We start from the raw sequence: 11406 nt of genomic DNA on the forward strand, positions 1-11406 counted from the left end.
GGCCTTTGCGACTAAGAAATTCAAGCACTACATCCTCTATGAGAAGGTAGTTTTCTATACAAAGGCAGAACGGCTTAGATTTCTTATGAACAAGCTACAACCGCCTGATCGTCTAGCAAAGTGGTTAATCACTTTGCAAGAGTTCGATTATGAGATTAAGAGTAAGCCACCGAGGTTGCAGGGGATTGTGGAATGCCTTGTGGATTTCGAGGAGCCAAAAGAGACTTTGGCTGAAGAAAGTGATATTGAAGAAATGTTTAAAATTGATACATCTTCTATCCCATCTTGGTATGCTACTATCACGCATTATCTATCAACGAGAGAGATTGGAGCTGGTTTACCAAAATCTGAAAAGAGGAAAATCAGACAATAGGCTTTGAAGTTTTCCTTGATTGTAGGAACATTATATTGGAAGGGTGTTGATGATATCTATAGCCGATGTGTGATGCCTGACGAGGTTCCTTTCATCTTGGAAGAGTGCGATGACTCTACGTGTGGAGGGCACTTCGCTGGACAGTTGATGGCACAGAAAGCTTTAAGAGATGGATATTGGTGGCCGTCCATTTTTCAAGATTCCTTTGAGTATATTAAGAGATGTGATACATGTCAAAGACATGACAGCAGAGAGAATAGGAAACGCCCACTTACGCCTATCATGGCTATCCTTCCATTTGAGAAGTGGGGCATTGACTTTGTGGGTCCCATCACCCCGTCGTCTACTACCCAAAAGAGGTACACTATAGTAGCAACTGATTATTTTACAAAATGGTCAGAAGCTTGGGGGACGAGCCAGGACAATGCAAAAGAGACTGCAAGTTTCCTTTTAGAGCAGATTATCTGCCGTTTTAGTCCACCAAAGGAACTAGCGTCGAACCGTGGAACCCACTTTTTGAATAAAGTGATCAAAAGCCTGACTGAAGCTTAGCAAATCAAGCATAGCAAAACGACCCCTTATAATCCGCAAGCCAACAGGAAAGTCGAAAGTACTAATAAGCAGCTTGTGGGTATCTTGTCTAAAATAGTCTTTGAGAAGAAACGAGACTGGGACAGGAAGTTGTATGTGGCAGTATGGGCGTACAATACAACGTTCAAGCGAGCTACCGGCCATACTCCATTTAAATTAGTTTATGGGGAAGAGTGTGTGTTACCTCTTGAAATCGAGTTGCCAACCATACGGTTTGCAATTAACCACTCTTTGGGAGATGAGGATGCACTCTTTGAACGTTTCACGAACGTAGCCCACCTGGATGAGCTGAAATTGCAGAGCTTATTACACCAGGAGGTAGCTAAATGTCGGATGAAGCATTTGCACGACCTTAAAGCAAAGAAGTATACCTTTAAAAAAGGGCAATTAGTTCTGTACTATGATGCGTGTAGTAGGGAGTTGTTTTTAGGGAAGCTGGAACCTAGATGGGATGGCCTCTACAAGATTGTTAAGATAGGAAAAAATAGGTCTACGGCTCTACTAGCTAATTTGCAGGGGTTAGAATTTAAAAATAAGCTTAATCTTAATAAGATTAAAACTTATTATTTCTAAGTATGCTAATACAGAGAAATGCATTGCAGGTCCATGCTGGGGTTGATTTGAGACCTATAAAAGAGCTTAAAGCTGGTTGATGGGGCAGTTAATTTCTTATTTGGAGCACCCATATCTGGAGCAGAGATACCATCAGAACTTATCTGGTGGAGTAAAGGATACAAAGTGATTGAGCGAGAAGATGGAACCTTTGTGTGGGAGATCAAAGTCTTCTGCCATCACTGCTTACGAGTGTTGACAAGTATCCCTGTTGAGTTTAATGAAGAAGGGGGGATGGAGCCGTTAGTTCACCCTCTAAACATATTAAATTTTGACTATCATAATTACAAATAGAGGAGTTCGTGATGGCAGGCTTTGTAAACCCATTGTGAACATACACATTATATTTTGACGGAGCATCCAGGGGCCCTAATAAAAAAGGGAATGTTGGAGTAGTAATCTGAGATCCCCGACGTAGAGTTACGATGAAGTTAGCTACTTATCTTGGGGTAGGATTCAATAACAACATGGCAGAGTATAAAGCCTTGATAATGGGACTGCATATTGCAAAGCAAGGTGGTATTCGGCGGTTGGTAGTAAAAGGGGATTCCCAATTGATCTTGAATCAGCTAGATGGGACATACACAGTGCAGAATCCCATCCTTTGTATGTATCATCGAATTGCCATGACCCTACTTGAGGAGTTTGAGAGAGTGTCTTTTCAACTGATTCCACGTTACTAGAATCAGTTTATGGATTCACTAGAAAATATTGATTATGATGACAAAGATAATGCAAAACCAGGTGAGGAAAACCCTAAGCAAGGGAATAAGGGGACGCAAGTCTTGAATCCTGGTATGGAAGGTGGACCTCTAAGGCCTGTTGACAAAAAAATCGATCCTAAGAAGGATGAGGAAGTGCCAAGAAAGAAGCACCAAGGCCGGTATCGAGACCAAAAGAAAGAATGGTTTGGTGAGAAAAGAGAGCTTTGGCTACCTATCATGATTTTGATTTAGCAATTTCTCTTTGCGAAGTCAAACCAGATGTAAACCTCTTGCAGTTGATTAAAGGATCTCCAGGAGTACGCAAGGAATTCAAGAAGATCCTGCGTATTGGGTATATTGTAGAACCTTTGGGCATAGCATGAGTAGGGGAAGATTGGTTTGATCATGCTGAAAAGAATTGACCTAGGCTTCCAACATACGTGGATGGGATATTAGTGGAGCATGCTATTGTAGACACTGGGTCCTCCGTTAATATCATGAGTTCAGAGTTGATGGAGAGGTTGGGTCTAGGCATCCAAAAAGATAGCTCCACCCTTCTCAGAATGGTTGATGATAGTCTAAGGCAACCATAAGGTTGCGTTACTAAAGTCCATGTTACAGTTGCAAGTGTAGAATGCTTCTTGGATTTTAGGGTGATAAGATTTGCAGGATGTCCTAGCTATCGAGTCTTGCTAGGTGCTAATTGAGTAATAGTCGATGCTTACCCTGAGTCTTCTCAGAGTGAGAGAGCTTCTTTATCCTCTACTGAATTAGAAACAATAGATGATCCATCTGGTAGTGAGACATCATCCAACAACGAGTCTAAAGAGGGGTCCACTATAGAGGATATTTATCAGATATCATGTTTCGAGTGTCGCATCCATCGTACGTCATATAACATCTTTGGGTTGCAGTCCATCTTTTTCGAGAGTAAACCATTGAAGAGTTGCCAATTGAGCTTGCAAAGTTTGATGTGCTGTTCGTTCCTCTTGAAGTTGTATCATAAATAGATCCAGTTTTTGCTCCACCATTGGTTCTGGTAAATCACATTTGTCCATAAATTCTTTCATATTTTGATCGGTCATCCTGCAAAATTGCAAACAACCTCACACACTTGAAATCTTGTTAGCGGGATGAGCGTAGCTCAAAGTCAGGTTTACAAGGCTTGTTTCTTTTTTTTAATGGTTTTTTTGCGATCTTTCTCTTTTTTGCAGGTATGAAAATTGATAAAATCCTTCTTCAATGAATACTTTGCTTGTGTAGACTGTGTATAGCAATTTGTTTGCTGGAAATTATCTCTATCACATCACGGGTGTGAACAAGGGTTTGTAGGGAGTTATAAAACTGGTTCGGGTTTGATTTGTAGAAGAACTCCATGTGACACCCACTAGAGAGAAATTTTAAGATTGACTTTGAAGCTTTAAAAAGCTTAGAGTCTTAAGCTTTATTAAAAAGCTTAAGAATTTTAATGAAATGAATCAGGATGACAGGACGTCATTGACAGATTTAACACCGTCGAAAACATACTGCCACCGTAGACGCTGGATTTTAAGGGATTAAGATTTATTATAAAGCTTATCAAGCTTTATTATCTTCAATTCACTAATAAAAGTTTTTGCTTTCTAAGAAAAAATGTTTGGATAAAGGAACTTCCCAAGTGGTCCTCTGCTTCCTGAGAGAGGTCCTTTGCGATCCATCAATACAACGGGGGGTTCTTCCTTGCCATGAATATGGTGGTATTGACCAATTGTCGCGAGATTGACTGCAGAGCTCATTCATTCCAAGAGCTTCGCCTTTGCGTGAGATGGTAGGCCAATGGAAGCCCTTGATCTTAACTTTGCTCTGATACCACTAGTGCGCAATCCGATATTGTATGCGTACATAGCAAGCGTCGGAAGGTCCCCAAGAACAAAGAACTCTACTTTAAGGTGAAAAATCAAGAGAATAGACTTGCACAACATGAGGCAGAAAGACCAATTAGGTTCAATCTCCCCCCATGCCTTGTGTGAGCGCTCCACAAGGCATGTATTTATAAATTTATTCATCTCAAAGCTCAAAATAGCACAATTTTACAAATAAGCATGCTTTAGCTTTTGTGTTTGCTTTTGTCCAAATAAAGAATAAAGTGGTTGGGCGGCCCAAGAGTCGGACTGTGCCCAAATACAACGTCCAATAATGAAATATTTAAATCGTGTGCCCATACGCATACAAAATAATAAATATTTATCAACCATTTCAATAAATAATCGTGGCTAAATAAATATTTGCACCATGCCTTTAATAATAAGACATGTGCCCATTAGAAATGATAATTTCTTCTAGGTAATTTGAATACACACTATTGCCCAGTGCTTCCCAATGCCACTGCCGCTTGCTCTACACATCAACTAAAGCATTCACAATTGTTAGAAAATAATAAAATTGAACTGAGAAAAGTGAGTACTTAGCAGTCTTGAGCTACAAAATAAATAAATAGGTTGGAAATCCGTCCTAACCTTACTTTAATATGAGTGTACTCTAAACTCATAAACATCCATTAATTTAAATATGTATTTTGTGGAATCACCCACTGTGGAGTCACCCACATGCACATTAAATTAACATGATGCTCGAAAACGATAGGTGTCCCCATCAACTTCTCGCACAAGGAATCAACCTTGTGTACGAGCCCCGACAAATAAATATAGTAATTTTACGGAATCCACCACAAAACCTCACAGAATCCACCGTGTTCTCATAGAATTCACCGTGATCTCATGTAATCTAGTGTGGAATATTCCTCCTGGCATTAGGATGGTTGATGTCTTGTTGCTTTGGATACCAATAAAAACTAAACTCTTGCTGCCTAGGATTCAATTTCTATTTTTCCTTTGATTTTTTAAAAGCATGTGACTTTTTTCCGTGGATTTTGAGTTGTTGTATAGGTTGAAAATAGGGATTTAGATACTAAAAACCAAGCTACATGAGAAAGAGGTTTGATTCCTTCAACTTTAAATTTTACACTTCATTGGTATCAAGAGAGATACATGGACCACATTTCACAATTTTTTGGGCACTACACATATGCCTCTTCTACCCCTTCTTCTCAATTTACATATGTGTTTGTATTATAGTTTTTAATGAGTTTTATTCTATTTATCCTAGGTTCTTAACGAGTAGGTATAAAATTTAAATACTTTCTACTTAAAATAGGTGTGATTAATTCTATCAAGAGTATATCTTCTACTCAATTAACCTAACTTAATAACCAAGTTAACGAATTAATTTTAATTACCTTAATCACTTTTTGCTATGTCTACATGACTTGTAGCTACCTAGAAATATAATTGATATTCCTGCTAACAATTTGTCGTGGATTTTCTAAATGATCTTTTTGAATTTAATATTGATTTATTTCATGCACTTTGCTTACATGTGGCTACACTTGAGTTGTTTTCTTAATTTTACATTATTTCCTATCCTGGTTGAACTTTTTCAATTTTAGGTGTGAATCTATTCGATGCACTTTAATTACATGCAACTATTCTTATTTCCAAAATTTACCATCTAAACTAATATTTTCTAGTTCATTCCAATGTTCCTTTCTTATGAAAATTGAACTTTCTTATTTGCCAAACTATAATATTTTTGTTTACAAATTAAAATTTCTTTGATTATGTTTGTAGACCTTGTATTCAATGAATGTTAATCTACAAAAGGATCCTTGGATTGTGTTGCAAGAGATTGCACATTTCCGTGCTCATGGCTCCATTTGCAGCCCCCATGCTTCATGCTCCAAAGCATCAACTGTTCGGGCCCATCGTGAATATGGGTCTCTTGCTCACTAGCCTTCCAAGTTTATTTGGTCTTGAAGAGTTTAATTAGAAACCTAAAATCCAGACAAAGATCTTGTAGAGATGAAAGGAGCCATTAGTGGATGTTATAGATGAGAGGGCATACAAAGTTTTCAAGTTGGAAGTAGTACTCCCTTCGCGGTGGTTGTCAATGTGATGATGGACTCTTCTAGCTAGCTTTACTCCTTATGTGGCCTCTATCCCTTCTCTTCTTGCTGCCTCTTTTACTCCCCTCTTGCTTCTTGTATCATGTTTCTCTTATCCTCTTTCTTGTTCTTATCTCCTGTATTTTCTTCTCCTCCCCTTTTTTTCTCATTTATCTATTTTCTCCTCCTCATATTCTCCTTTCCTTATTCTTCTCTCTCTCTCTCTCTCTCTCTCTCTCTCTCTCTCTCTCTCTCTCTTCGAACTCAACGTATAGATGAAAAGAGAAATACCCAAGATTGTGGTGTCCTTACTCACTTTGAGGATGCCAATGGTACCATGGAAGGTTATTGTGGCTTGATCCAAGATATTCTGAAGCTTGACTTCAGACGATTCTTTATATATGTACTAGATGTGAAGTGGTTTAAAGAAGTGATAACAAATGGTGAGCATTGCACAATCAGACATCATCCAAGTGGTTTTGTAATCATTGACTCTACAAAATTTCACCAAAACAAGAATGACACATTAGTACTATCTCAACTTTGCGAGCATGTATATATGCAAAGGCTAATTTTTTAATATATATACATGTGATACATATACACAATATAATAAGTATTTAAGTTTCTTGCTTTTGTTTTTCAAATACAAGTTGTGTATAATCCAATGGTAAACAATAACCAATGGTGGTATGTCATCCCTATATCTAATCGTTCAAAACCAATATATGGTAATATTACCGACATGGAGATAGCAGATGACAATCCAACAATTAATGATGATGTGCATGATCACACCATAATGGATTATATGCATGATATAGTACAAGATGAACCTCGCGAGGATGTTCACGGAAACGCAGAAGAAGACAATAATGTGATTGTCGATGATATTGATGAAGTTATTGAGCAATATAGCAACACATCTGATAGTGGGATAGACTTATTTGTTTCATTACCTCTTGGTAACATAGACCTAGAAGTAGATAGTTTAGCAAGGGCTGATCTCATTGAAGATGAGATGGATCATTCACTGTAACATACTTAATTTGCTTAATGATTCAATGTGTATTCTTAATTCTATGGTTTTTATCATGCGCACACGTGCATACTCAAGAATCAAAAGTCAAGTTTAAAGCTAAATTGAATTTTCCATAATTAAAAAAAAGTATTTTTTATCATCTTCAAGTAGAGAAATTACGAGATACATATTGCAATGCTTGCTACTAATAATAAGGTTTCTGTCGCTTGCCACTAATTACTTATATCAGGCTTGTCACAACTAGAGGAACTGCCATTCATTAGAGAGTAATGAAAAAGTAATTATTAACTCTATTTTTATAATTCAATGATTCAATGTGTATTCTTAATTCTATGGTTTTTATCATTCGCACACGTGCATGCTCAAGAATCAATTTCAGGTGGTTAAATAATTATTAACTTTAGTTTTTTAATTATATTAATTCCAATTTTAGGTGGTTAAATAATTGCACGTCTGTTGGTGCGTCTATAGTGGCATCTATTTGCGCGGATATATAGATGCAAAATTCATGTCTATTTACATGCACTTTTACACGTACATATAGACGCAATGATAGACGCACCGGGCTTTGCGTGTCTAACATGCGCGTCTATGCCTCGTTTCTGTTATAGTGCCTAAATGCGAAGAACACCAAATTACAAGTAGCTATATGTGATTTCTAAATTTTACTTTTCTCACATTTATTTATTTTTCATAGCTTACAATCAAAACTCATAAACATGGAGGCAATGTTTAAGCAAAAAAGCTAACTTCATATTATCCAATTCAAACACAAACTAAAATAATGTCAAGCATAACTTTGAACTAAAACTAAATCAAAACAATTGTAAGCTTTCAAAAGCATTCAAATTCTAGAAAACTTGACAAGATAACCATTTAAATTCCAGTTTTCTTCTATATGAAACCCTAATCAATGATGCCTACTCTTAGATTATTCTCCCCAAACTCGAAAGTTTAGCATGATATCTTCTTGGGTAGAGCACAATTATGTAAGTTATCTAGCAAATATGCAATTACCATGCATGACATTAATCCAACATGCATATGATTGAGTATTGAGGGAATATCGCCTAAGAATTCATGTAGCATCTCTATATTTGTGTGCTTGAGATCTGGGTCCTCTCTAAGCTTATGGACAATTGACCCTTCTATCAATAGCATTTATAAACATGCTTTATAATAGTGAATACCATTTTTACATTTTTTTTAACACAAAGAAAGATCCCATATAAAGGGGTTACTTATAAATTGAATAGAAAATGGTTGTGTTTTATTTAGGAAAATTTCATAGATATAGGTATTCATAAATAGGTCTTAAACACACATGATATAGAGGATATGGATACAATGAATCCCTTGAGGTAAACATGTACGATTTTTGGCCTTCCTGTAGTAATGTAGTTTTTTCTAAATTTATTTTGTGTAGGGTTCTTTGAAAGGTCTTTGTGCATCTTTGCAAATGATTTTTTACAAATAGAGCATGTTAGTGAGTGTGAACAATGGTCTTTTTTCTATCATCTATTTTTTTTTTGCAAATGACCTTGTTAATTTTTTATTTCTTAGGTCTTGTTGTATTATTTCTAGGTCTTTTGCAGATGGAGAACATTCTAATTGCGTACATTGTGGCCAATGCCATATTACTTAAAGTCTAAGCAATATCTTGAAAGAAAAGATAGAGAAACACAATAAGGAGCGAAAGAATGTTCTTATAGCATGTATCATGCATGCATCATCACAAGGAGATCCGAATCCTTCTCATAGCTTACACTTCTCGAGGTGCAAGTCGCACGTGTACCATTTAGGTATACACGATAGGGATGCGGACGCCTCCTATCAAGATTTAATTAGAACTTCTACTTTACAATCAAATCCAAGATTTGGTAGCTTAGAATTCTTTTATTTTTGTATGCAAGCTAAACTTTGGCTTCTAAAGGTCTATGCAAACTCATTTTGAGTTGTAATGCAAACAACAATTATTTTCATTTTAAAAACTATTTTCCTTTAACATTTTGCTATATCAAGTTATATTTTTGGATGTAATTTCTCACATGATTCCCATTCTATTCGTATAAACAATGTCCAACAAAGCACACAAGGGCCAAAGAAAAAAGAAAAGTTGTTGGTTGCACAATTATGGCTCCAAGAAGAGTTCTACATTCAATAGCTCCCTATGTTTTTCCCCATGACAAAGCACATTTACCTACTTGACAATGCAAGTGAAAATTGCAACAGAAGCGTGTATATATTGATGTTTAAAGGTCGTGCAAATTACAAAAGGTTGTTTGTTTAAAAACGTGATTAAAGTGGCACTTGTTCTTTTCTATATATACACATAAAGGGACGAAGTTTCTTGACATGAGAATATGCACAATGTTAGATTGCCAATAGCTTTTTGCTTTAGTTCAATGTTTGTGAGGCCGTCTATAAGCCTAATCCCTTGTAGTATGACCGTGAATTTTAACACCCCCGCTTAAGTGTGTTTGCCTTTCGCATCTTTGCTTCCATTCTATTATGGTGTCCTCCCTCATGGAGCAAGTGTAAAGAGTCATGACATGATCTAGTCAAAGTATCGATCAATGGTGGGTAAGGGGAATTCGGCGCTCACATATGCCAATTATAGTGCAAGGAATAGAATAGTGCAATAATTCTCGAAGGAAGGTTTGAATGTGATTGGTTTCGTGAATAATTAATTAAGAGACGCATCCATGCGCGATGCGAGCTCGAAAACGCAAGCAGCAACATGAAGGTATCTATGCAAATCCAACTTTTAGTTACTTATATTTATTTATTGATGGGATTCATGTGCGATGCATGGTGGATAAGCCGCACTCAAGAAGCTGCCAAGCACGTCATGGGGTGACATAGCTGCCAAGCACGTCGAGGGGGAAGCTGCGGGAAGGAAGGAAGTACTAACAAGAAGTACTACTCTTACTAACAGAACTAGTAAGAGTCGTAACAGCATGCAGCAGCAACCAGCTACGCCACCACGGACTTGATACCCGCCTGCTGGCGGCGCTGCGATTGAATGGGGGACGTGCTGTTGCTGCGTCGGAGAACGAAGGGGAGATGATCCTCGCTAGACAGCTTGAAGTAGATGGCCCCTTCCTCCGAGTAGGCGGCCAAGCCAGTGGACTTCAGGTAGACGAGGATGTCGTAGGCTTGGCAGACTGCACCCGCAATGCGAGGGCAGGGCAGAGCCACATCCCGGCGCTGAGAAAACTGGAATGTGGCCCCGAGCCCCGGATCTGTTTCCACGAGGAAGTACTCGCCTTCTCCTTCTTGTCTCCAGGCCAGAGCCCTACCAGTGTCCGCATTCTCGATCAGCACATCGTCCTCCTGCGATACGAACTGCCGGAGTTCACGGGTAATGTGGGTGAACCTATACTTTGCACCTTCGTCGGACAAGCGCACATAGTAGGTGGAGTTGCTCTCATCCCACTCGGGAGCCAAATAGCTGCCGGCTCCCTCGGAGCCCACGGACATGAACTCGTACAGCTCCTCGCCGTAATAATACAAAGCGGGCGAGAAGCACATGCTCCAGTAGGGGTAGACCAAGGGGAGTTCCGGGCATGGAAACCGTTGGAGTGCTGCTTCAGGCGATCCCGCGGTGGTGGTTGCTAGCATGGAAAGCTGCAGCATCGCCACCATGAGCATGATCATCGCCTTCGTCTTGCAGTTGCTGCTTGAATATCACAACCAAAGAAAAAGGGATCAGGGGAAGAAAGCCTGAAAAAAGAAGAGACTAAGCGGATCAATGTTTAGCATATCTTATACGCCTCTCTCCCACACAAAAACGCACGCACTGTACGATACCTAGAAGAAGCCATGGCTCGTAAAATTACGAAGACGTGCCGGAGCTATGGATTGGTGGATTCAGCGAGTTGCGAGGCTGATGCGCTGTCGTTTTAAAGGTAGACACAGAGAGAGAGAGAGAGAGAGAGAGAGAGGGGGGAGGGGGGGGGGGATCATGTCGTCAAGAGATAGGCATCACATGCATGGACGGACTAGCAGCACGGCATGTACCGATGTGAGCCTTGCCGAGCATGTGGTTGAAATTGGTGACCTTTTCAATCACATGCTCAACACGGCTCACATCGATACATGC

At 38.8% G+C, this 11406-nt stretch overlaps 1 protein-coding gene across 1 annotated transcript; it reads right to left on the reverse strand.

Annotated features, from left to right (window-relative positions):
* Positions 1 to 10050: 10050 nt before the first annotated feature.
* LOC148032879 (uncharacterized) lies at positions 10051 to 11206 on the reverse strand. The gene is made up of 2 exons (XM_087684193.1): positions 11115 to 11206; positions 10051 to 10980 (listed from the first exon to the last, which is right to left on the reverse strand). The coding sequence occupies exons 1-2, from the start codon at positions 11126 to 11128 to the stop codon at positions 10278 to 10280; spliced, it is 717 nt and encodes a 238-aa protein (XP_087540319.1). The 5' UTR covers positions 11129 to 11206; the 3' UTR covers positions 10051 to 10277.
* Positions 11207 to 11406: the final 200 nt, after the last annotated feature.

This window comes from Lygodium microphyllum, chromosome 8 (assembly GCF_053477565.2).
Source record: "Lygodium microphyllum isolate KBCC chromosome 8, Lygodium_microphyllum_v1.1.10, whole genome shotgun sequence".
NCBI classification, from domain to species: Eukaryota; Viridiplantae; Streptophyta; class Polypodiopsida; order Schizaeales; family Lygodiaceae; genus Lygodium; species Lygodium microphyllum.